The 27,995-nt window shown below is 38.9% G+C and overlaps 1 protein-coding gene across 2 annotated transcripts; it reads right to left on the bottom strand.

Moving 5' to 3' along the window:
• On the bottom strand, nt 125–27,995 carry CFHR5 (complement factor H related 5). 2 transcript variants are annotated; one of them, XM_005691048.3, is made up of 12 exons: nt 27,847–27,995; nt 23,212–23,406; nt 22,167–22,343; nt 20,262–20,444; nt 16,503–16,679; nt 14,875–15,051; nt 13,463–13,645; nt 13,162–13,341; nt 9,164–9,340; nt 6,229–6,411; nt 3,354–3,536; nt 125–1,032 (listed from the first exon to the last, which is right to left on the bottom strand). In XM_005691048.3, exons 1-12 carry the CDS (start codon nt 27,902–27,904, stop codon nt 836–838), a joined length of 2,070 nt encoding a protein of 689 aa, XP_005691105.2. In that variant the 5' UTR covers nt 27,905–27,995; the 3' UTR covers nt 125–835. The 2 variants fall into 2 exon arrangements, with proteins under 2 accessions (XP_005691105.2, XP_013825854.2); XM_013970400.2 differs by having other exon boundaries at nt 14,875–15,024.

The raw sequence follows: 27,995 nt of genomic DNA, 5'->3' as shown, positions 1-27,995 counted from the left end.
TTTCTATTTTCTTGATCTGATAACTCTTTTCTGACTATAAAAGCAGTATATAATGTTAAAATATAGGAAATACAAATAATTTCAAAGTATTCTAATTTCTTAAACCTATTCATCTCAAACCACATAGACTGATTTAGCCAGCATTTTTATTTCTTCTCCTTTATCCATTTATGCCCACCCAGACAATTCAATACACATAATATTGTAACCTAATAATTCTCATTTAAAATTATAGTTTCTTTTTTGTATGTATATATTGCCTCTTGACTGTATTAGAAGTACCACACTAAGATTTGTGTACATTTCAGAGTCTTCCACTTATTTGTAGAAGTGGTATATTCAGTCCTTTAAGGCGTATGTATGGCTTAATAGATGGTTAGAGTCACATTAGAGGTTTATAAATACTTACTAATGCTTGCTACAAACATAAGGGGTGACAGTGTCTGCGTTTTTGTGAAATTATAATAATGTAAAGAAAGAGATTATCCACCACTTCCTCTGAAATAAAGTTGACTCAGAAAGCCTTGAAGCAGTAAATTTCAGACAATGAGAAGAGGGTGTGTGGAACTAAGAGGTGAAGGCGGGCATGTTTCTGCGTGTGTTACAGGAAAGGAGACTAAGGAATGGGATACGCATGGTCCTGCTATGAAAGAAGCCTTGGCTACTCAACTGACAAATTTAAGAACCTCTGAAAATCCAGAGTTCTAATTAAAACTGTGATAAACCATCCCTGAAAGTATAAAGAAAACAACTGTAGCAGTGACCACATAACAAATACTAACAGCCTACCTGTAGGATTAATTTTAAGGGCACATCCAGGGGAGTTGTGCTTGTCTCATTCACATGTGGGATATTCAAATTTCCCTTCCTGACAGAGGACTCGGAATGATTGTATGGGTGTTCTCTCTTTATGTGAACTTTTACACTCAAATTCAATGAAATCCCCTGTTTTAGCATATCTGTTTGGGGGGTTTCTCCGTTTTAACTGTATGTTATTTTTGTTCATTCTATCTTCAGATATGATACATGCATCTGAAAGAAAAAATAATGAAGTATTAATAATATATCTTTCCTTATCCAAGAACAGTGAAATTGCATTTAAGAAAATCTGGAACTAAATAAAATTATAAAAGAATATTAAAAGTTAATATTTATTCAGTTATACTAGACATAGTTCTTAGCATTTTGTATGTATCATTTATAAATGCCGGACATTATCTCTCCAGGCTACCCATGAGGAGACAGAGGCTCAGAGAACCAGAATAAATATTCCAAATTCACATAATTTGGGGTTTTGAGCCAGAATATGGAAGCCAGGCTTCCCTGTCCTTCACTATCTCCCGGAATTTGCTCAAACTCATGTCCATTGAGTTGGTGATGTCATCCCACCATCTCAATCTCTGTCACCCCCTTCTCCTCTTGCCCTCAATCTTTTCCAGCATTGGGATCTTTTCCAGTGAGTCATCTCTTTGCATCAGGTGGCCAAAGTATTGGAACTTCAACTTCAGCATCAGTCCTTCCAATGAATATTCAGGACTGATTTCCTTTAGGATTGACTGGTTGGATCTCCTTGCAGTCCAGGGACTCATAAGTGTCTTCTCCATCACCACATTTAAATGGCACCCCACTCCAGTACTCTTGCCTGGAAAATCCCATGGATGGAGGAGTCTGGTGGGCTGCAGTCCATAGGGTCGCTAAGAGTCGGACATGACTGAGCGACTTCACTTTCACTTTTCGCTTTCATGCATTGGAGAAGGAAATGGCAACCTACTCCAGCGTTCTTGCCTGGAGAATCCCAGGGATGAGGGAGCCTGGTGGGCTGCCGTCTATGGGGTTGCACAGAGTTGGACAACACTGAAGCGACTTAGCAGCAGCAGCAGCAGCCTTCTTTATGATCCAACTCTCACATCTGTATATAACTATGGGAAAACCATAGCTTTGACTAGATGGACCTTTGTTGACAAAGTGATATATGAATCCTAACACCACCAGATACTCACCAAGCAGCTTAAATCAAATACTAAGGTGTTCTGTGCCTCGTTTCTTCATTCATTGGCACAGGTTGTTAATAAAACAAATCTCATAAGACTACTGATAGAAGTTATGTAGATTCCATTTCTTATTGTGCTAGACAATGTGGCTGTGAATATCCTTGTACAGATTCTTTTACACTTGCAAGAGTGCGTGTGTAGATTAGTCTTCCAGAAATAAAATAATGAGCTCAAAGGATGTGTGGTTTTAAAATCTGAGGTTTATTCCCAAACTGCCCTTCAAAGAGTTTGCCCCACTTTATAATTTCATTAAGAGAGTCAGAGAGACTTCCCTGATGGTTGAACGGCTGACTGCACCCTTTCACTGCAGGGGCACAGGTTTGATCCCTGGTTGGGGGACTAAGATCCCACATGCCCCAGAGCAAATAGTCTGGTGTGCCACAACTACTGAGCCAGAGTACCACAGCCAGAGAACGCATGCCGACCAAGACCTGATGCAGCCAAATGTTTACAGAAGAAGAAGAAGATATAGTGCAGATTTGGGAGGCGACTTGCTAACCTTGCCAGTTTTTCTACTTTCCCTGCTAGAACTCCCCGCCACATTGGAATAAAAATCCATGTTAGCAGTGGTCTGCAAAGAGTTCTTCCAGGAAAAACCATCAGGTTTACAAGTAGAATTTTGCATACAGATAAAGAACAACTCCTAGACCATCATTTCGCAAATGGTCTCCTGAAAAATATCCTCAAATGTTTGTAACATGAAAATACTTCGTGGTGTAAGAGTATGTCCTCTGGTTAAATGATGACTTGGGATATTCATGGAGTTTTGTAATGCACCGTGTATTTTGGGTCTCTTTAAAGGGTGTTTATATTATTGTTTTTTAAAACTGTGTTTATTTTTGGCTGTGCTGGGTCTCGCTGCGGCACGGGCTTGTCCCTAATTGTGGAGGGTGGCGGGGCTGCTCTCCCGCTACATTGCATGGGCTCTCACCGCAGAGGCTGCTCTTGCTGCAGAGCAGGGCTCTAGGGGCACAGGCTCAGAAGTCAGCCTAGGGGCTTTAGTTGTTCCTCAGCATGTGGAATCTCCCCGGATCAGGGCTCGAACTCATGTCCCCTGCATCGGCAGGCAGATTCTTATCCCCTGTACCACCAGGAAAGTCCTGATTTATCATTTAAAGAAACTTTTTTTCCACTCTGCTTTAAATAAAGCAGATTTTTTAAAAAAATGTTCAGTTATATACCTACACTTGTTAACAAGTTTTTGGCTGAATGAAATTCAAGTAAAAATTATCCTACAAAACTAGTCCATGAAAATTCTATAAACATCAGGTTTCAGACTCCAGGAAAATATGAAGAACTCACCAATGCATGTGGGTGGTTCTGACCACTGTCCATTTCTGCACGTCACAGTCAGGTTTCCCCGGAGCTCATAGAAAGATTGGCAGCGGTACTGGACCACCGACCCTGGAGAGTATGCTGATAAGGGGAAGGAGGTGATGTCTCCATCTTCAATAGGCGGAGGTGGCCCACAATATTGTGCAGACTCTGGAAGATGACATGCAAGTGTTAAAAAAAAATTAGTATTGCAGTATAAATGGAATAATGTGAGTTCCATATATCATATCTTCAATATCTTATTTACATGATGTTCGAGAGTCCAAATAGCTCATTATAAAATTTCTATCATGCAACCTGATAACTAGAATACAACTATAATGCTTTCTTTCACCCTAACACAAAATGAGTATTAAGCATACATCAGGGCATGCTTGCGCGGTCAGTCTCTACAGGCGTGTCCGACAGTTTGCAACCCAATGGACCATAGCCCACCAGGCTCTGTCCATGGGATTCTCCAGGCAAGAATACTGGAGTGGGTTGCCATGCCCTCCTCCGGGGGATCTTCCTGACCCAGGGACCGAGCCCATATCTCCTGCATCGCAGGCGGATTCTTTACCACTGAGCCACCGGGAAGCCCATATATATAAGGTTATATAAGTATTAAAAACTGTTTTTATTTAAAGCCTGATGGACTAGTGAATAAACCTCTGGTCTATTTCACCTTCCCCCATACAAATGTTTAATTACAGAGGAAAGGTAAAAATAAGTAACTCCCTTCCCATTTTTATTCTCTGGGGCAACTGTTACTGTTACGCAAACAACATGGAGCTATCAGTTATGGTCATGAACTTTTAATTTTACTGAAATGACTTGCAGACATACTTTTCGGTGTTTACTTTTTTAACTTCAAATAATAGCATGGGCCTCTTTCTCTGTCCATCACGTTTCAACTCATGTTAAGATCGGCTGGAGTAAGTTCCATGGTACTGAGTGATCTCCCTACACGGTCACAGAAGGTACAGATACGGAAGGACCGACTCAGACAGCTGATCACAAATAATTTGTTCTCTCTCCTCTTTCATTTCTTGTCCCTGCTCTTTTCTCAAACCAACTCCACGTGGACTTTGGATTCTATATCCTCTACACCAGCAAAGGCCCTGCCCCATGAATTGTCCCCTTTCTGCTGTGTCACCAGTGTCTCCTCTGCTGAATCTGTGACCAGCATAGAAATGCACTGAAAAAGCCACAGCTTCATCAGATGAAAGCAAAGTTACCCATGATTTTCAGGTAGCTAAATCCACTGCTGTTGTTATTGTTTTTTCATCTCTATCTCCATTTACTTCCCTTCCTCCTAGCGAAAATCTTTTAATTGGAAGAAAATTGCTTTACAATGTTGCGCTGGTTTCTGCCAGACAACACAAATCGGCCATGATGATACATATATCGCCTCCTTCTTGAGCCTCCCTTCCCCGCAACCCACCGCTCTAGGTCATCACAGAGCACCGGGCTGGGCTCTTTGTTAAATCCGCTGTTCAATTCTCAGGCATCTTGCCTAGTCCTAAGCAGTCTTTGAAATGTTTGCCTTCCTGTCAAATAACATTTTAAAATAAGTTGCTTTTTTAAACTTATGCCGTTGGCGTTGCTTCTGGGACACCAGTTGTGGTGCTGTGATTTCTAAAAAGAAGCAAACACTTGGTCTGACTCCTGCTTCTTGCACAGAGCTCTGGAAACCCCTGGAATCTCCTAAAGATGGAAAGCAATCAAAGTGCCTTTGTTCCGTCAATGAGGCGATTTTTGGAAAGCCCTTTGATAACACAAGGATGCGCTGGTTGCCAGGAGAACCACCATGTGAAGGCTGAAACTTTCAGTCCCACCCTGACCTGCAGGGTGGGCAGAGGGGCTGGAGGTCAAATCCATCACCCATGGCCACAGATGTGATCAATGGTGCCAACGTACTGAAGCTTCCATAGCTCCCCAAAAGACAGGGTCCACAGGGCTTCCTGTGGGAAGATGTGGGAAGAGCCACACCTGGAGGGGGCATGGCAGCTCTGCACCCTTCCCCACACTTTGTCCTGAGCATAGCTTTCATCTGGCTGTTCCCGAGGTGTCCTCTTTTATAATAAATGGTGATCTAGTGAATAGACTGCTTCTGAGTGTGGTGAGATGCTCCAGCAAAGTAACGGAACCCAAGGAGAGGGTCATGGAAAACTTCATCTATACCTGGTCGGTCAGAAGCACAGGTCACAACCTGGACATGCAACTGGCATGTGAACTGGGGCCGCAGGGAGCAGTCTTATAAGACTGGGTCCTTAGCCTGTGAGATCTGAGGCTGTCTCTGGGTAGACAGTGTCAGAACTGAGTCCAATTGTAGGGCACTTGCTTGTAGAATGAGGGGTAGCACCCTCACATTGCAATTGGGTCCTGGAATTATTTTAGCAACCTTCCCTAGTTTATCTCCTGCAAACTTGTTTGGCTGCTCCTCTTTGCCCACCTCTTTCTCTCTTGTTTAGATATGTAAACTCTTCATGTGTTCCCAGCCCATCCCAAAGCTTTCATATCATCTCTCCAGCAGCAATTACCAAATTCAAACCCTAGCCTTGACCACTGTCAGATTGCCCGCTCTACATCTTAACGCTGGATGTTGAATAATTCTAATGAATAGAATCGAGTTTCCAGTGAAGGTCTCAAACTCGTTTCTTCTCTGGTCACTGTTGGAGATGCATCTCAGAGAAACAGTTTAAAACATGGGCAGAATTGGGTAACTAGATGACAATTTAATGCTTCAGAATATTGTGTAATAAATAGGTCATAAGGTTTTTTCCTGTTCTTTAGATAAAGCAAAGATTTATCTAAAGATTTATCTCTTTTCAAACAACATTATTTAGAAACAAATACTGACCTACACAGCGTGGTAAGGACTGCCACTGTCCACTTTTGCACACAAGTTCTTTTGCTTCCAGAAATGCATAATTTTCTTTACAGAGAACAGTGACCTTTTCTCCTTCCTGATAATTCACTGTGGTTAGCATGTTCTGAGCGTTAGGAATCTGAGGCGGAGGTGGGCACAGTTGTATCTTTTTTCCTACAAAAAAAATTGCATTATTTGATTAATAAAAGCTAAGGAAAAACAGCTCAACAAGATGACATTTCAGTGTAATGGGACATCCAATAACTAACTCTCTCTCTCCCTTTCTTTGCATACATACACATACACATACATATATATATATACCTATAGTGTATACAACGCTGGGCTTCCCTGGTGGCTCAGTGGTTTAAGAATCCGCCTGCCAGTGAAGGAGATTTGGGTTCGATCCCTGGGTCAGGAAGATCCTCTGGGAGGGTATGGCAACCCACTCCAGTATTCTTGCCTGGAGTATCCCATGGACAGAGGAGGCTGGTGGGCTACAGTCCTTGGGGTCGCAAAGAGTCAAACACGACTTAGCACCTAAACTACAACAACATACACTGTGCTATAGTAATACCTGTATTTTATGTTAACATAGTTTTTGGTTTAAAAAGCACGTCTGTGTTATAATAATTTATTTAAAATTTCTCAGGTGCCCCTACTCACTATGCTGTCAGTACTCTTGCATAATTTTTCAAATTAACCCTTGCAATTTTTTCTAGCTAACCCACATGATTCAAAAAAGCTATGTGCATGTGATTCAAACATGTTAGAACAAAAAAAAAAAATTTAAATAGCAACAGTAATGACAGAACCAGCCAAGGCTTCCCTTGACCACCTATTCTTTTATTTTTATTTTACATTTATATTTTAATTGAAGGATAATTTTTTAAAGAATTCTGTTGGTTTCTGCCAACATCAATATGAATCAGCCATAGGTATACATACGTCCCCTCTCTCTTGAACCTCTCTTTAGAGATGTATGGAGTTCGTAACACGGAGACTTACAATACCCTATGTAAAATAGATAGCCAGTGGGAATTTGCTGTCTGACTCAAGGAACTCAAGCAGGGGCTCTGTAACAACCTAGAGGGGTGGGGTGTGGGGAGGGAGATGGGAGGGAGGGTCAAAATCTGCATTTTCATAATCTGCATTTTCTTCTAAACAGAACAGTGCCTGCTGGTGGATGTGGTTAGAATGCCTCTGTCTGAGTAGGAATTAACTCTTTTTTGGTCAGTGGACTTGTTCTTAGGGAAACAGTTTAAATGGTCACCTTAACGCCGGAGCACTGTGGTTAGAGCTGCAGGCCCACCTCCTGACCAAGACTTGCAGGGGTGCCCTGCTTTGGCACATCCCACCCCCAGGGCACAGGCTGCTGTCAAGTGGTGCTTCTCTGCAAAAAAAGATTTGTTTTTTTTTACTGCACCATGTAGCTTACAGGATCTTAGTTCCCCAGCCAGAGTTTTGAACCTTTGCCCTCAGCAGTGAAAGTACAGACTCCTAACCACTGGATCACCAGGGAAGTCCCTAAATTTCTTTACTTTAAAAAATGGTATTCTCCTATTTCCCTAAATTTGTATTTTCATCTACTTTTTTGGTTGCAGAATACTTTTTTCAGACTTCTCACCATTCTTCTTAATTAGAGTAAATTTGGTTAGACAGGTCTGCTTAATCTTTTCAAGAATTAGTTTTACTTACGGAATCAACTGTAAGTAAAATATTCTATTTCATTCACTTTCTTCTGCCTTTACTTTTATTATTCCTTTCTCTTCTTAATATCTGGAATGTATGTTTTCCCCTAGCTATATATTTATTTAATGTGTGTGTGTATATATATATATATATACACACACATACACATTTATTTTTTCCTAAAAAATATGCATTTAAGGCTCTGAATGTCACTCTAAATTTTGGTTATTGTGCATCTCATAGGTTTTACTGTATGTTTTATAATTATAATACACTTCTTAGTATTTTAAATACTATTCCATTAGGTTATTTGGAAGTGAATTATTTCACAAAATGAAAGATAGAAGAGGAGGTCAATTTCATTATTACTTTTAAATATTACTTCTTTGTGGTTATGAAACTGATCTATAGAGTCTTAATACTGGGAATGTAACAGTGAACTATATATAGCTGGTTAATTTAAATAAACATTCCACAGGTATATAACAAGTTCTTGAAACTATCAGAACAATAGTCACTTCCTAATATAAAAAAATAAAAATATGTTGAAAAATAAAATATTTAATAAAAATGAAAAATTTTAGTTGTTTTAGACAAATTATTGTTAACTTATCTTCTTAAAATCATTATTTAAATTTAATTATATATTCAAATATTTTTCTCTTTCACAGTTTCTAATGCCATCATACCCAGAAAGTTTTTAAGGTTTTTATTGAGTTTGTTACAATATTGCTTCTGTTTTATGTTTTGGTTTCTTGGCCCTGAGGCATGCGGGATCTTAGATCCTGGACCGGGTTAGGAACCCATATTCCCAGCATTGGAAAGCAAAGTCTTGACCACTGCACCACTAGCTAAGTCCCAGCCATTATACTCTTCCATTAGTATAGGAAGTTAGTATTAGGAGTTAGTATTCCATCATATATATTTGATATGATCTCTTTCGAAATGAGTCTTTAAGTGGTAAATTTTCTTAGTCTGTCCTACGTTTCAAATTTTCTTTATTCCATAATCATCAATGAGTATAATATTGGTATCTAGAAAAACTGGCCACCAGTTACCTTCTCTAAGCACCTGCCAGGCTCCGCTGTCCATGGTTACGAGCAGTTTCTAACTACCTTCCAATTTTATGGTTATATATCACAGTAAATAATTTAATTTAAAAGCATGTTAATTTCAAGAGCATTTTTCTGGTGAAGAAGCAAAGGATCTAGGAAGTCTTTCAAACGACTCTTACCGAGGCAGTCTGGTGCAGGGTCCCACTTCCCGTTGATGCAGACTGTCTGTACGTATGTACTCTTCCCAGCACATTTGTAACTGACTCTGGCATTGTGATTAAATTCATGCATATATGAACTTAACTGTCCTCTTACATAAAACCTTGGTTTTTCACACCTCTTAAGTTGGTTTGTTGCTATTAAAAAAGGAAGACATCCGTACACAATAAGACTATTAAACAGAAACTAAGCAACATTTCAATAAAATATCTGAAGTATTTATGATATCATTAAATTATGCTTGATGCATTTACGTGTCATCCTATGAAATTATTCTTCATTTCATTGCATGAGGTAGGCTGTGCTGTCAAAAAAAGTAAAAGAAAGCAAAAAACTGTAGCCTGTGTTTGAATGACAAAAAAATGGATCAGAAAGTCTTGGGAAATGAGAGTGCAAGATGGGCTGCTTAGGTCCAGGGGTTTGACTGAAGGTCAGTCCTCATGTAGCTACATTCAGCCTAATGCTTAAAGGCAAGAAAAGGTACCCACTAAATCATGCTGAAGAAATATTTTCAAAGCATTAAGTAATAAAAAGAGGTGATGCACGAATAAGTCTGTAGCAGTATCATATTAATAAAGAGAGATAAATCTGGATGTTCCTTGAGGTTCAACTATTCCCACATTTCAGAAGCTTAGCAAAGACCCAGAGTCAGTAAGTCAGAGCATGTGCCGGGGAGAACTTCCCTGATATAACACTTTGTTGTTCAGTCACCAAGTCGTGTCTGACTCTTTTCAACCCCATGGACTGAAGCACGCCAGCCCTCCCCTGTGGACCCTCAAAACAAGCACTTCCAAAGGTCTCTTGCTTGTGGAGGTGGTTTTTAGCATTACGCTTCCCCTGCTTTTGTCCGCAAATACATAGATTGCTATGGGACATTCCCCTTCGTGTGTCAAAGGACGGAATAATGAAACATGGAGGGTTCTGCTTCTTCTCTGCTGATAAGTCCTTTTTCTCCATTGCTGCTGCTGCTGCTAAGTCGCTTCAGTCGTGTCCGACTCTGCGCGACCCCACAGACGGCAGCCCACCAGGCTCTGCCATCCCTGGGATTCTCCAGGCAAGAACACTGCAGTGGGTTGCCATTTCCTTCTCCAATTAATTCTCCATTAATTTTTCTCCATTAATTCCTACTTTAAATGGACCCCAAGTGATGCTGCTGATTGGAGGTCTGTGTCCCGCTTCTACACGATTGGTGACCGTGAGCGCATACAGTTTACACCTTCCTGGGGGTGGGAGACAGCTCCTCTCAGGGGGTCATCACGGAGGGCCAGTGACCAGGCTGCCAGACTCAAAGGGGTTCAGCAGCTAACCCCGGGAGTTTTCATCCCCAGGAGTAAGGGGGCCAGTTGATGATCCAAAAGCCAAGGAGATGGGGAAGGAGTGGCCTGGGTGATCTACTTCAGAATCTGAAAGAGCAGCAACAGAGAATCTGCTAGTCTTTAAAGTTCAAAAGTAAAGACTTTACTATACTGAGATTGCTGGAAATGGAACAAAGGAGGCCAGGATCTGACTTTGCTGGGCTTCCCTAGTGGCTCAGCGGTAAAGAGTCCATCAGCAATGCAGGAGACTTGGGTTCAGTCCCTGGGTCGGGAAGATCCCCTGGAGGAGGAAATGGCAACCCACTCCGGTATTCTTGTCTGGGAAATTCCATGGACAGAGGAGACTGGCAGGCTACAGTTCTTGGGGTCACAAAGAGTCAGACACTACTGAGCAACTGACTTTGTCAGGAAAAAACTGGCAAACACTTAGGCATTGTAGCTGAAACTCCAGAGACTGCTCGGATGCAAGGGAATAGAGCAGACAGACAAAAGAAAAACTTAGAATAAAGCTCATGGCTTCTGTGGAGGAAACATGTAAGCAAGCTAATCTGAAAATCTGGGATAGAGTTAAGGGAATTAGGAAAACAGGAAGAGCAGAGATGAGGCCTGGGTCCTGGTCTCTCTCTCTCTAAGAGGAGACTCCAAACACCCTACAATGTACTATAACTCAGGCTGCTGCTGCTGCTGCTGCTGCTAAGTCGCTTCAGTCGTGTCCAACTCTGTGCGACCCCATAGACAGCAGCCCACCAGGCTCCTCTGTCCCTGGGATACTCCAGGCAAGAACATTGGAGTGGGTATAACTCAGGCTACATAATTATTATTTTGGTTCTTATTTTGGGTCCAAACAGAGGTATTTTCCAGGCTGATGCAATGAAATTAAAAAAGATCAGATAGTAATTATTTATAGAAATGTTCAGATGCTCAGCTGTGTCCGACCCTTTGCAACCCTAACCCTATGGACTGTAGCCCTCCAGGCTCCTCTGTCCATGGGATTTCCCAGGAAGAATACTGGAGTGGGTTGCCATTTCCTTCTCCAAGGGATCTTCCTGACCAAGGGATTGAATTAGTGTCTCTTAAGTCATTGGCATGTGAATTCTTTACCACTAGCACCACCTTGGAAGCCCATTTATAGAAATAAAAAAAAATCCACATTTATTCTGGGAACTAATATGGGAATCCAGCAAGGTTGCTGAAAAGAAAATTGACATTAAAAAATCTGTTATTATCTTGCATATAATAGTATAATGATTCAAATATATAAGGTAATAAAAGGTCCTATTTACCAATAAAACCTCAAAGAGACTAGTGAAGAAACTTATGCAGAAAATGGTATTAATGAGAAATCTATAAAACATATGTAGAAAATTAACATAAGACCTGAATGCACAGGTTGATGTACTCAGCTAAAAGGTCAAGTAAAGATTTACAGCCTCCCTATGTCTCTGAGAAAGCCTAGACTAACAGAAAGGAGGGTGCAGGGGTGTGATGTAAGAAAGAAGGCTAGCACCACATGGACCACACCCTAGAGGAGGAGCCTTTGCAATGCCAACCAAAAGCTATTGCAAACGAGTTACTGACACATAATCTTAAAATGCTTTAAATCTACGCAAACTGAAGTGGTTACCAAGGCTCTGAATTAGGCTCTGGGTCCACGCACATGGGCTCTGCTATTCTGGTACTTTACAATCTAAACAGGAAGACAAGTGTCTTAGGTACAAGACATGGAATAAACGTTATACAATAAATGTACAGGCAGATAGCACAGTGGAGAAGCTCTATCACTCTACTGGAGTTTCAGGATGAGACTGTGGGTAGAGGAAAATGAACCAGGAAAGATTTCACAGGTGAGAGAATTTTGAGTTGAGTCTTGAAGGTGATCTCCATTTTACATGTGATTAAAATGGAGAAAAACATCCCAGGAAAAGAGTAAAGAGGGAGGAGAGGCCCAGAGTTTTCAGAAAACATGGCTTTGAAAGTTTGCAACTGGAAGGTTCATATGTAAGGGACTTATGTACCCTTATATCTATTGCTACATTGCATTGTGGAGTCACACTTTAAAGTTCTACCCTAGTTTATGTAAGACAGTATCCTGCTGTACAGATGCGCTGTCATTTACTCAGCCAATCCTCTTCGCCTCTACCATCTCCCAAGCCCTTGCCTTCCTCCACTCAGTAACTGTTCTTATCTGTCCATGCGATGCCAACCCCTGCATGCAAACTGTACTACTATACTTTTCAAGGTACTCTGTTGTTTTCTTTTAAAAAAAAAAAAGAAAGAAAGAAAGCAAGCATGGCTTTCCAGAAGCTTAAAAAAGCAATCCGTCTGCATAGCTTCATCACGTAGTGAAGGTGGGATGGAGCGGAAGATAGCTGGAAAAAGCAGTCTGGAATTCATCTGAAGCAGAGGTTGCAAATGTTCTTGATACACAGATACTAAGTGTCTCAGTAATTTTGCACAATATTCGTAGATCAAAGGAAATCCTTAACCATTCAGTTTATTAAGTAATTAAGAGCAAGCAATAAGTGTCTTACGTCCTAATAATTTAATATCTGGTGGGCACCAGCATGTGCTGCTTTAAATATATTTATTGATTTTAAAAAGTTATAAACAATCAAATGTAAAATGGAGAAACATATACTCACCAACACACTTAGGAAGCTCGGTCCATATTCCATCAATACATGTAACTGTAGTATTCCCAATCATCGTATATGCATTTCTGCAACTTAACACCACTGAAACTCCATGTCGATAGGGAGGGACAGAGGGCTGGCTATAGCCATTCTCAAGCTGAGGCATAAATCTACATGCTTTCCCCGGTTCTAAAAAAATGTCATGAAAAATATGCTTTACCTTTAAAATATTTTATCTTTTTACATATGTATTTATACATACAGACAAATTAGAAGTAACTGTCCTGTTTAAACATGAACATCTATTTACCAACACATGTGGGCAGGGTTGTCCATTCTCCATCCATACATTGTATTTTCTTAGGCCCCTTCATTACAAAGTTAGGGCTGCAATCGTATTCCACCATTTCACTGTGTTCGTATTTTTCTTGTTTTACGTGTTTCAGTTTGCCATTGGGCAGTTGAGGAGGTTGACCACAGGACCGCACTTGCCCTAACACAAAATAAACTGTGTAAATAATGCTTAAATAGTCTTAAATATTGCAAGTTATGGAGTTCCGATTTTGTCTGATCTAGAACTAAATTACATTTATACCACCTTCTTATTTTTTTCAGGTTTGTTTTTACAGTGTATATAGGGTATTGGCTATTCTCTTTCTCAAATTTTGAGTTTTTAGTAAGAATAATTCTGAATAAATTAAAGAAGAAAAATGCATAATGAACACATATACTGATCACCTAGATATATAAATGTTACATTTTGCACAGTTTGCTGAGCTTAATTTTTTGTGAAGTCATTTAAAATAAATGATAAACAGTGAGATTTTACTTCTAAATTCTTCAGAATCCCTGTATAAGAAATAAGGACATTTACTTACATTTATAAAATATCTTATTACATTTCTTCAAACTAGCAATAGTGTTTACTATAATCTTTTATTCTTTCTATATCCAAATATCCTGGTTGTCCTCAAATACCAATATATTGCAAGTTATTTATTATAGAACCAGGCTGTTACATAAATATCAAGTACATGGTATGATACACACATACACTTTATGACATATTTATAAACACCTGGGCTTCCAGGATGCTTCAGTGCTTAAGAATTCGCCTGCCAAGCAGGAGACGTGGGTTTGATCTCTGGGTCAGGAGGATTCCCCTGGAGAAGGAAATGGCAACCCACTCCAGTATTCCTGCCTGGGGACATAGGAGCCTGGCGGGCTACAGTAATGGGGTCGCAAAGAGTCAGACATGACTTAGCAATTAAACAGCAGCATAAACACTAAAATAATTTGATCAAAAACTTGATGAAAATAATGTTACCTGAAGCAAGTCACAAATTGTCATTGTTTTATATTGAGTAAACCATTTTTACAATGATTTGATTATTCTCTTAAAAAATATAACAAGGGCCAAGTAATATTTTTTAAATTATATTTTTAACAACACTAAGGAGAAAAAACACTAGCACTTCTTCACCTCAGCTACAATATTTTGATCTTTAAAATCCCTTTATATATTTCAAAACACGAGGTAGAATTACCCCTTGACAAAAATAGTTATAAACAAGCTATGCAACTCAATTACATGGTCTATCGCCCCCCCTCCTTCTGCATTTTTTGCAGTTTGTCAGATTATAAATACAAGAGCCAATAAAATACATGGATTTAATATAAAAATCTAATTCTTATTTCATCAATGCTAAAATAAACATTGACCTTTGCATGTTGGAAAATTAGGTGACCATCCAAATTGGTAGCATTGAACTGAATCCGGCCCAACTCTTTTAAGTCTTTGTCTGCAGGAAAATTTCAGCACATCTCCGACTTTGTATTTTTCTTGCTTTGGATAAACATCTACATTTGCTTCTAAAAATGGAAGATGACATTCTATTTCTAAAAGTAGAATTAAAGTAAATGAATACATGTGAAATAATCACTGCAAAAATGAAGTTAACATTTTCAATGTAAAAATAAGATTCAGGGAGCTTCACATACAGAGCAGCATATACTCTTGCCTTTTAAAAGATTTATATTCAGCAAGTATGTGTTGGAAAAACTAGTCAGTTGAGCATCCAGGTAAAATTTTGTATAAGAGTCTCTTCAGGATTGTTATAGACAAGTTCTGAGAAGTTACTTATAAATTATTAATATTTACTTTGTTTAGTTAATAATAAAAACAACTTTTATAATTTACTTATAGAATAAGAAAATGTTCAATCAAAGTACATGAAAATCCATCTTTTGAGAAATAAAAATTAAAATATAATGTATTTCACTACACTTTCACATAAAAGATGATAATTATGTTTAAAAAGTAGATAGCTGGAATGCCTGAATAAAACATATCTAATACATTTTAAGCAGGATGGAACATTAAAATGCAATTCTTAATTATATAAATAAGGAACTAAATATCAAAACTTTTTCAAAAACACATGGCTAAGTTGCCTCTAGGTCTTCTGAATCTTTCCATTATACCCTGTAAAATGTAAAATACTGTATTACTTGTTAAATATTAACAGAAACCTCAATTCAATAAAGCCAGGAGACCAGAAGTTTCTCATGCTCCATGAAGATAGCCGAGCCCAACAGGAAGAAGAGAGGCTCTTCTTTCCTGCAAGGACTCAGCCAATGAAAAGCCACTGTCTACATAGCCCGCCCGCTTCCTTTTCTTCTCTATAAAAAAATTCTCCTTCTCTTGCCATGCAGGGACTTGCATGTGACTCTTCATGGTTGCAGACGCCAAGTTGAAATTCTCTGCTGATCCCAAATAAACTCATTGCTGGAAAAATAACTGATGCCCATTTATTTCAGGTCAACCTACATGTATGTAAAAACTAAACCATTGTGAATACCTTCTGATTCAATTAGAAATGGATATATAAATGAATATATGCGTGTGGCTTTCTCTTTTAACCTTCTATTTTTAATGGTTCATTTATAAGATTCTATATTGAAATTCACATGTAAAAATATAAAGGACAATCAAGACAAAACAAGCACTCTCAATAGATAAGGCACACATCAAAAAAGTATAATGGAGTATCTTCTAATTAAATAATCTCAGAAATATTTAATCTACCCAGTTTCAAGTATTGTTATTGTCAATTTAGTGGAGTTCTCCATTCCATTCCAGTCCATGGAGTTCTCCAGGCCAGAATACTGGAGTGGGTAGCCTTTCCCTTCTCCAGGGGATCTTCCCAACCCAGGGATCAAACCCAGGTCTCCCACATTGCGGGTGGATTCTTTACCAGCTGAGCTATCAGGGAAACTCTTTCTAGAAAGCCTACTAAAAAGAAACCTATCCATCATTGTTTTTATTTTCCAGAGAAGCAAGTTCTTACCACGGCATGTGGGCAAATGGGACCAGCCGTCTTCACCACACACTATGGAGTCTGTGGTGCGTCCATCTTGGTTTTCATAGCCAGCGTGGCATTCGTAGTTCAGCCTGTCATTGAGCTGAAACCATGTGACATCACTCTTGACTCTGGCATTCACTAATACTGGCCTGTCACAGGACTCTGGGGCAAATTAAAAATCAAAATTTTATTTCTACTTCCAAGCACACAACAACCCAATGCTGACCTTTAATGATCATTGCTGCTGCTACTGCTGCTAAGTCGCTTCAGTCCTGTCCGACTCTGTGCGACCCCATAGACGGCAGCCCACTAGGCTCCTCTGTCCCTGGGATTCTTCAGGCAAGAACACTGGAGTGGGTTGCCATTTCCTTCTCCAGTGCATGAAAGTGAAAGTGAAGTCGCTCAGTCGTGCCCTACTCTTAGCTACCCCATGGACTGCAGTCTACCAGGCTTCTCTGTCCGTGGGATTTTCCAGGCAAGAGTACTGGAGTGGGTTCTGATAAATAAATGTCCTAATAGAAATCACCAGTAATAATAATTTAATAAAAATTGGTTTTAGTTACATTTTCCTTATATATCTATTTCCAGGTAAGTTTTTCTTTAAAATATATATTATATATTTTCTATTATATTATGTATTATATAATATATATCTTATATATTATATATAAATATATAAATAATATATAATGATTGTAAATATATACATATATGGGCTTCCAAGTTGGTGCTAGTGGTAAAGAACCTGCCTGCTAATATTGCAGACTGAGACATTGGTTCGATCCCTGGGTCAGGAAGATCCCCTGGGAGAGGGCATGGCAACCCACTCCAGTATTCTTGCCTGGAGAATCCCATGGACAAAGGTACCTTGTAGGCTACAGTCCCTAGGGTCCCAAAGAGTCGGATATGACTGAAGCAACTTAGCACATATATATGTAGTTCTATCAGCTACCGTATATATTCTAATGAAAGTGAAAGTGAAGTCTCTCAGTCGTGTCTGACTCTTTGCAACCCCATGGACTGTAGCCCACCAGACTCCTCCTTCCACGGGATTTTCCAGGCAAGAGTACTGGAGTGGGTTGCCATTTCCTTCTCCAGAGGATCTTCCCGACCCAGGGGTCGAACCAGGGTCTCCCGCATTGTCATCAGACGCGTTACCATCTGAGCTACCACGGAAGTCCATAGGGAAGGAATCTCAAAATTATGAGACCAGTTCTTATATGGTAATTGGTATACTAATCTCTTCCCCCTCAGGAGAGAGAGGAAGGTCCCTAAGTTTTCACTACTCTGGAATGTCAGCAAATAACCCTAGAGAGATGTCCCTAAATCTTGCTGGACGTACACACTGCTTCTAACTTCCAAGATGTCTCTGCTGTTTAATTATCCTTTACCCTGGTCTGCCAGTGGTCTTTGTTCAGAAAGCCTGGACCACCAGCGATGTGAAGCTGTTCCTGGGAAACTGTCTTCTAATACCATATTCTAATGAACTTACTGAAGTAGAAAAAGCTTGTAGAAGAATGTAAGCAGTGTAAATTCAGAAAATTATTACAAAATCAACACACCTCTATAATTACCCTCCAGGTAAAGAAAGAGAGTATTACTCACATTTTCAACGTCTTCTATGACCCCTTCCAATTACTAACCCACTTTCCCGACTTCAAACACCTTGAAATAATTTCACCTAATAATTTTGAAGCTTTCATTTTTTAAACTTCATTTTTTACATTTACTAGCATCAGTGTCGTTTTTGTAATTAGCTCCAGTTTATTCCGTTATTTTATTGCTTTAATGTATCCAATTTCTAAAAGTTAAGTACATGTTTAAAGAAGAGGAGCAGCCAGTGGTAACTTGTTCTTCTGATATAACTACTAAAAAGTAAAAACTGTATTTACTTGCACATTCTTCTCTTCATTATCAAATTTTCTAAAAATCACTGTTACATAAATAAGTCAAAAATGGCCCCTGTGTTGTCTGCTTCTTTATCCCTGGCTGATCATTCACAAAAATGATCAAAAGTTATGAGCAACATAGATAGCATATTCAAAAGCAGAGACATTACTTTGCCGACTAAGGTCTGTCTAGTCAAGGCTATGGTTTTTCCTGTGGTCATGTATGGATGTGAGAGTTGGACTGTGAAGATGGCTGAGGGTCGAAGAATTGATGCTTTTGAACTGTGGTGTTGGAGAAGACTCTTGAGAGTCCCTTGGACTGCAAGGACATCCAACCAGTCCATTCTGAAGGAGATCAGCCCTGGAATTTCTTTGGAGGGAATGATGCTAAAGCTGAAACTCCAGTACTTTGGCCACCTCATGCGAAGAGTTGACTCATTGGAAAAGACTCTGATGCTGGGAGGGATTGGGGGCAGGAGAAGAAGGGGACGACAGAGGATGAGATGGCTGGATGGCATCACTGACTCGATGGACGCGAGTCTGAGTGAACTCCGGGAGTTGGTGATGGACAGGGAGGCCTGGCATGCTGCGATTCATGGGGTCGCAAAAAGTCGGACACGACTGAGCGACTGAGTGACTGAACTGAACTGATAATTCACAAAGACAGCTGGCACCAAATGCAAATTTTTACACATCCAGTTGCTTAAAATAAATTTCATATTTATTTTATAAAAATATAAGAATAATATAAGCACATTTTCATCATTTGGAGAGCTCCTCTGCCTAAGAAAAGTGAAAGTTTTAGTCCCTCAGTCTTGTCTGACTGTTTGCAAACCCATGGATTGTGTAGCCCACCAGGCTCCTCTGTCCATAAGATTTCCCAGGCAAGAATACTAGAGTGAGTTGCCATTTCCTTCTCCAGGGGTTCTTCCTGACCCAGGGATCAAACTCAGGTCTCCTGCATTGCAGGCAGATTCTTGACCATCTGAGCCACCAAGGCAGCCCTATATAACTTCAAATTCTACCAAATTAAAGGTTTTTTCCTATGCTTCCTAATTTGATTATAGAGTACTGATTTATCATTTTGTATCCCTAAGAAAACCTGTAACAATAAGAAATCCATTGTTAATGTAAGTTTCCCAGAAACCAGAACCTGAAACCCACCCATACCTCTCAAATATTCACAAATTACAAGACTTTCTAGACCTGTTCCTTCTCTAAGCATCAGATCATGGATTGAAAAGAGTTCAGTATTCGTGTCCTTGGACCACTACACCATGGATGAAGCTTGTTCCTTGGACTCACGACTTATATTAAAAGGAACAAGTAATCAACTACAGGAGACTGAGAATTTGAAGATGGTGAAGGATAAATGCCCAAAGATCTCAGCCTCAAATAAATTCAGCTTTGCCTGAAGCTCTGTAATGGTGTAGGACATGGCAACCCACTCCAGTACTTTTGCCTGGAAAATCCTGGGCACAGAGAAGCCTGGTGGCTACAGCCCATAAGGTTTCAATGAGTCGGAGATGACTGAGCATGCAGGCGTGAAGCTTTATAAATCTAATTAGGGTAATTTTTTTTCCATTTTCAAAATAATGGCATTTATTCTAGGGGAAAAAAAATAGACTTTAGAGAAGGATTATCTCCTTTGGAGACATGGAAAAACATAACCAAAGACATTAAATCAATGTGGTATAGAAGTATTCCTGTATTTTATCAATATATTTTTAAAAAATGAGTTTGACATCATTTTACATGGTGCCATCTAATCTCTGAAGAAGCAAAAAAAAAAGTTGGAGTAAACTTCCACGTTGTGGGTTCAGAAAGATGCATAGTAAAGTATAAAATTACTTACTAATACAAGTGGGTTGACTTGACCATCCACCTTGCAAACATTGAACTGTCCCTGATGTTTTCCCATCTGCTGTCGTGTATCCTGGTTTACACTTATATTGCGTTTCTTTATTTACAGGATAAGCATATTCTGACTCAGAAAAAAACCCATTGGCAACTACAATATCTGTTTTTAAACATTTTTCTGAAAAAAAAGGAAAATATAAAAATTTATTAAAATTTTTCATAATAAATCAATGAATATGACTATAAAAAGAAAAACATAAAGCCTTTCAGGAAAACCACAGCCTCGAACTATTCTTGCAATCCACATTTTTAGTTTATTAAACCTCAAAGAAAATATTTTAGGAAACTATATAAAATATTTTACATAGAATAAGGCACATTAAAAATAAATGTGTTGCTCTAGAAAAAGCAAGGAAGGAACTCTGACCAGAGAGTTTTGGTATGCCCAAGAGAAATCTAATTCAGTTATTTAATAATTTCCTATAAAGAATTATGAATGATTTGCAACAAACTGAGCCCTTTGCTTAAGTTTCCCCACTGGTCTAGATCTCCTTGTGAGTTGGCAGTGCTCAGACGGAGCTGGCAAGCTTTGAAACTCAGTTCTTGGACCTTGGTTGCCATCACCCCATTAAATGGGTTGCAAAAACGTTTGCACCATAAGTGAAGCTTATACAACATGAACCCTTTTCGGCCACTGGACATTTCAGATATGATGTCAATAGATTTGTTCTTTTATTTTATGTTTTTGGCAAAGATTGGTCATGTTTAAGCCCTCTGTAATTGTTAAGAAACCATGGCCTCACTGTTTACTGAAACACTGTTGTCCTTCAAGCTGTTTTAGAAAGAGTCTGTTTCCTAAAAGGTTAAATTTAAATATTGAAGATGTGAAGTGATTTTGATAGCATAATTGCTTTTTTAAAAAGCATACCAGAAGACTCCACTTCCTGTAAGATGAAGTAGCTGGTATCAGGATTTCTTCCCACTGGTTAAAAAGCTGGAAAACTGGACAAAACGCATTTCCAGGAAACTGTCCCTGATGATTAAGAGAAGGGAGATAAGCAAAGTCCAAACCCCAAAGCATATCTTTGTGAGCATCCCAGCTCCCAAGGAGGAGAAGCCAGGCAGAGTCCTGTGGTTTTTCTGAGATGAGAAGAGGGAGATAAGGGTTTTGGAGGCCCTGGCAGCTAGAATTTATAGGGCTGAGTAACAAAGAGTTGGTACTATGGTGAGAAACAGCTAGAGAAGTTTTTACGTCTCCTTGAATACACCGTGCAGGCATAGAGTTACTATAGGAAACTGGAAAGATGATTATAAATTATTATAGATTTTATATAATAGAAAGATGATTATAAATTATTATGATGATTCCAGAGGTCTGGAAGATGCTGCCATGTTATAGTTTCCAAAGGAATTGTTTTCCAGATTTTAAATCAGTGACAGACATAACTCTCACAAGTACAAAATTTTTAAAACCTAGAAATCGTTTATTGAATCAAGCATGTGAATTTAATATTAACACAAAAGGTTCATTATTAATAATTGCCTTAGTTATAAGACATTTTAACTGGTATTGGACTTTTTTCTCTTTAATATTTTAGTTTTCTAGATATTTATTCTCAGCTAATATGATAATTTTAATGCACTGTACACAAAAAATGGGTATTACTTTAATGTAAAGGTACTATCTGCAAGTGCTTATATTCTTGTTTAATATTTGTTTGATTTGCGTAGGCAAACTATGTTACTTGTGCATCCATTCAGAGACAGCTGTAACTAAAAAACAAATGTGTAAGATAAAGGCAAGTGGTGAAATCTCTACGTAAGACGTGACAATAGGTTTATTTCTTTTTAAAAAAACCACAACATATTCCAGGATTGGAGAAGATGGCATTTCACTTACTGGTGGAGATGCATTCAGGGGGGGAGGACCAGCCCCCTTCAGCACAGGTAATGCTGCCCTTGTTATCCGGGAGGCTGTAGCCCTTATTGCAGGTAATTTGCACAGTGGCGCCTTCCAGGTGTGTTTGTCCCGAAGATGCAGATTGACCGTTTTCCACAAAAGGAAAGAAACACACTCCTAAGGACCAAAAGTTGTTTAATGTACCAGATGGAAGTGGTAAAACAATAGTAAAATACGTTTGCATCTTACAATATTTTTTAATGGAAAACTTTCAAAGCTAAAAGGAAGTATGAAAATAAAATTTTAAAAGAATTTAGGTTTTGCTGCTGTATTGATGAAATATATACTTTTCATATATGTTTCATACACAAAAGGAAATTAACATTTAACTCCATTGTTCTATGGTTTTTATAATAAAATATTTTATTTTATAAACTTTTCTAGGTATAAATGGTATTTTAATATGTTTCTCTCTTAATTCTCATAAATATTTTTTTATAGAAAGACCATTATTATTACCTTTGTTAGCTCATTTATTCTGCCCTCCCCCATTGTTTTTCTGTTTTAGTACACTTGTTACCTCCTGAGTAAGCTCTTCACATTTATTGAAGGATTAATATAGACATAATTTTAGGCACAAAAAAGTAATCTATGGAAAATGTAAAAGTATAGATGCTAAACCTTATGTACTCCTTTCAATATTCAAGAGAATGATACATTTCAAAAGAGAATGGATATGTACAAAGACTTTTTTAAAGAAAAAATTATGACCAGGCTGATAACAAATGAATATTAGGACATAAATATTAGGAGTGAAATATATTAATGATCAGTTTTAAAACTTACAACATGAAAGAAAGCTCATATATTCATTCTTCACTTGGTTTTCAAAACAGGCTTCTCAAAACATGAAGGACTGCACCTCTCCTCTTTGCTGGCTCCTCTAGTCCTGACCCCTGTGACTCTCTGTCAAGACCCTGGGACCCCACCTGCTGCGCCCTTCTCCACCCCCCGAACGGTTCATCCCCATCAGGCATTTACTCACTGAGACACTTTGGAGTCGGTGACCATCCGCCCTCTGTGCATGTTATGGGAGTCCAAAAGTGTTTTGAAGGAGACATAAAATTATATTCACAGGAATAATAGAAAACTTTCCCAAGAGAAACTGGGAAAGATGCCTTGTATTTCTTTTCATTGTACAGAATTCCATGGTTTATTTTTGGAAAATCACAATGTCTCCCTGGGAAAAGTAAAACAAAACTGAAGAATTAAATATGAATCTACATTTATGAATCATTAAATCATATTTTAATCATCTTATCAATACTTTTTTTCTTTCAGCTAGCTTAAATTCCTTTAGCTTAATGCCCTCCAGCGCCCTAATTAGTTAAGAACAAAGAAAGATCTCTAATGAACAGTACAGGTGCTAGTGGTAAAGAACCCGTCTATCAGTGCAGGAAACATAAAAGACTCAGGTTCGATCCCTGGGTTAGGAAGATCCCCTGGAGGAGGGCATGGCAACCCACTCCAGTATTCTTGCCTGGAGAATCCCATGGACAGAGGAGCCTGGCGGGCTACAGTCCATAGGGTTGCAAAAAGTGACACGACTGAGCGATTTAGCACACAGCACATTGTTAGTGAAGGTAAAAATGTAGATGTTAGAGTCATGTGAAATAGAATGTCCTTCGCAGTATCTTCAAGAAGAAAATTTCCCACAGGTTAAGAGCCAAGCAGAGTGGGACAGCAGTAAGACCTCACTGGTGTACAGGACATGCTGGCATCTCTACTCGCCTCCTCTCTCTACTCTGTATCCTAGTCCTAGGTAGCGCCACCTGAAGTCTCTGTCTTGTCTGTATTTTCCTGGTACATTGAAGATGAAGTGTTTTGTTTGTTTGTTTGTTTTCTCTTTATTTGGGAAAAGAAAGAAGCAACTTACAGAAACTCAGCTCACAAATTAACCAGGGAAATTTCCCCTTTCCGCTTATCTAGAGGTGATTTTCAACGTTGCACAATATTTGAAGCTAGTAATTCCCATAGTGTTTCACTTGTGAAATCTGAAGTTGCTTATCTAAGTGTCTAAAATTTTATATTAGATGGTTTTGGAGGCGGGGGGGGGGAACCCTCACACACTGATGGTGAAAGTGTGAGTCGCTCGGTGTGCCCAACTCTGTACAACCCCATGGACTGTAGCCCACCAGGCTCCTCCGTCCATGGGATTCTCCAGGCAAGAATACTGGAGTGAGCGGCCATTTCCTTCTCCAGCGGATCTTCCCAACCCAGGGATGGAATCTGGATCTCCTGCATTACAGCCAGATTCTTTACCATCTGAGCCATCGGGGACGCTTTCACTGATGGTAGTACCTCCCATAATTCTTTTACAGATATTTCTTGTCTGCCTGTCAAACTATAGTATTCGATTTCCATGCATTTTAGCCTACATATTCTTTGCTATGCAGAATGAACTTTCTTCCATCCTCCAAATGTCCCGCCCTTCAAAGCTCATTCTTCAGCGTTTAGCAAATACTCTTGTAGCTCAGCATTGGCACTGATTCAATAACTGCTTTTCATAGGTCTCCTTTACCCAGTTACCCACTCCAAAAGGAGAAAATGATTTCTCAAGGCTTGACATTCTGATAAAACCTTGGGAGTACATTTCCTACGGGACACACATACACACACACAACCTTGCAATCTATTTACTTATTTACATGGTTTGCTTTCCTCATAAGACCCTGTGCATTGTAATGAGACACGGAGTTTTCGTTTTCTTTTGAACTTGTTGCTGCACAGTATAGTCTTTGATAAATATTCTACTGCTGAAAGCATGAAGAATGTTGAACTATGCAAGTGTTAGCGTGCTTCTTTCGCACTCCGGCCAGTCTCTCAAAAGGCAAATGAACAGCTGTTGTTGCTGCTCAGTTGCTAAGTCATGTCCGACTCTGCAACCCCATGGATTCCCAGTTTTCCACTATCTCCCAGAGCTTGCTCAAACTCATCTCCATTGAGTTGGTGATGCTATCTAACCATCTCATCCTCTGTCACCCTTTTCTCCCCCTGCCTTCAATCTTTCCCTGCCTTAGGGTCTTTTCCAAGGAATGGGCTCTTCTCATCAGGTGGCCAAAGTTTTGGAGTTTCAGCTTCAGCATCAGTCCTTCCAAAGAATAGTCAGGGTTGATTTCCTTTAGGATTGACTGATTTTATCTCTTTAGAATCCAAGAGACTCTCAAGAGTCTTCTCCAGCAGCAACACAAACTCACGAATCGCTTAACTGTACAGCAGTCCCCAACCTTTTTGGCACCAGGAACTGCTTTTGTGGAAGACAATTTTTCCATGGCTGGGGGTGAGGGTGATGATTCAGGAATGATTCAAGTGCATTAACTTATTATGCACTTTATTTTGTTATTATTGCATCAGCTCCACCAGAGATCATCAGGCATTAGATCCCGGAGACTGGGGCCTCCTGACTTAGCAGCGATACAACTTTTGACAGAGCTCCTCTAAAAGCTCTAGGAGACTAGATTGAAGCTTGAACATTTTTTTGCACTTTTTACACAATGTTGTCATTGTGCAGTCACTAAGTCAACCCTTTGCAACCCCATGGATTACAGCCCGCCGGGCTCCTCTGGCCATGGGATTTCCCAGGCAGGAATACTGGAGTGGGTTGCCATTTCCTTCTCCAGGAGATCTTCTCAACCCAGGGACTGAACCTGCATCTCTTGCTTGGCAGAGGGGCTCTTTACGACTGAACCACCTGGGAAGCCCCTCAGATTTCAGGTTGTCAAAATTCTACATATGACTATATTTTATATTCATCTTCTTCTGCTTCCCCTCCCTCAACTTAGAAATCCCCTCTTAATGTCCATTCTTGATGGTTTTCAAAACAATATTTACCAGACACATAGGTTAAAAAGAGTCAAATACACCCATACATACAGTTTTTTAGTGAGGATGTTGTAAAAAGGTCTGATCCTTACTTTAGGCTAACCAGAGAAGCTGGTATTTTTAATCGACTAAGCAATATCTGTTACTGGAGAAAAATACTTTTTTCCCATTAGCTAACTATAGTCCTCTGATTATAATTCTATGAAAAATGTATAAACAAACTAGAGTAATTTTCAAGTCTGTAGAAATAATGTTTTGCAACTTTTACAATGGTGGATCATAAAAGGAAGGAATTTTATAGTTCTTATTTTTTCTTATGTTAGGACTGAAGAGATTTTCCCAAAGAGAACAACTATTTGCAGAAATTAGCATCAAAAGAGCAAAACAAATACTTTCTGAAAATCAAACGGTAAAGCACATGACTAAAATCCCACATCCATATACAGTTTAATCAGTTACCCTAGATCTTGTAGGATATTTCATTTGCAATTACTCAGATGTGATGGATTTTATTTCAACACAAAACAAGATGTGACATTTTTTAAAATACTGTGAGACATAGTGTTTTGTATTAAAGGAGAAGTGGTATACATTTTCTTTTTTCATTTTAAACATTGCTGAAAAGCTCAGAAGAAGCAAATAATTTATTGGTATCTCACTAGTTTTATTACATATGAAAATAAGGATATGCTCTATAGTTTCATTAAAAGAGATGACACTAATTCAGAAAGATAAATGCACCTCAAACTTCACAGCAGTACTATTTATAACAGCCAAGACTTGAAAGCAACCTAAGTGTCCACAGATAAATGAATGGGTAAAGAAGATATCGTATCTGTACATACCATGGGATATTACTCAACCATAAAAAAGAGGAAATCTTGCCATTTGTGACAACATGGATGGACCTGGAGAGCATTCTACTAACTAAAATAAGTCAGACAGAGAAAAAACTGTATGACCCCACTTACATGTGAGGATTTCAAAATCCAGAAAGCAAAACAAAAAGAAACTAGACAAAACAAAAGCAGGCTCATCATAGACCAAACGTGTGGTTGCCAGAGGTGAGGAAGGTGGAGAGTGGGCAGGTGAAATAGGTGAAGAACATTAAGAGGAACAAACTTCCAGGTATAAAATAAATAAGCCACAGGGATGTAGTATACAGTGGAAAGAATAGAATAGATACTGCTGTAATATCTTTGTTTGGGGACAGATTGTTATGAGAATTATCATGATGACCATTTCATAATGTATGCATGCAAACGTCAAATTACTTTGTAGTACACCTGAAACTAATATATTATTGTACATCAAATTATATTTTAGTTAAAAAAAAGATTTTTCCTTGTCAAGTGATGATTAGATTGAAATAGGAAATTCCTGAATTTAATAATATTCAAATCTTAAATTTAAAAAATCTATGAAAATTCAAACATATTGCAGGTGTCCAGGCTTCCTCGGTATACTTTTTCTGGTCTGCGGCATCGCAGCATTCACGCAGGATTACATTGGCACTTCACTTTTTTACCTTTATCATATGCAGATTTTTCAACATTCAGTTTCTCTCCAGATTTTGTATTTGGTGGCTACTTATATATCATAACTTAACATAGAAAAATTGTTTCATTCTATTTTCCCTTAATTGCATATTAGAAAATAATGTTCATTAAAAACAAAAATGATGATCCTTTATTCCCAATATTTTCACCCCTTATTCATTTAAAAATATATGTACACACAACACACACATTTGAGAGAGGAACTCAATATTCAGAGCTGTTTTCAGGCTTCAACTTACCTTGTCCCCCCACAGTAGAAATCCATAAGATTAGAAGGACATGAGTTAAAAGCAACATGCCCGTTACGCTAGCAGCATGTAATTAAAATTGGCCCTGCAGTGATGGTGTTCCTCTCAGCGCTGCTTCATTTACAGTTATGAGCATGACT

The sequence above is a fragment of the Capra hircus genome, chromosome 16 (assembly GCF_001704415.2).
Source record: "Capra hircus breed San Clemente chromosome 16, ASM170441v1, whole genome shotgun sequence".
Taxonomy (NCBI): domain Eukaryota; kingdom Metazoa; phylum Chordata; class Mammalia; order Artiodactyla; family Bovidae; genus Capra; species Capra hircus.
The sequence above is the reverse complement of the archived record's forward strand: the minus strand, read 5'-3'. Positions and strand labels throughout refer to the sequence as shown.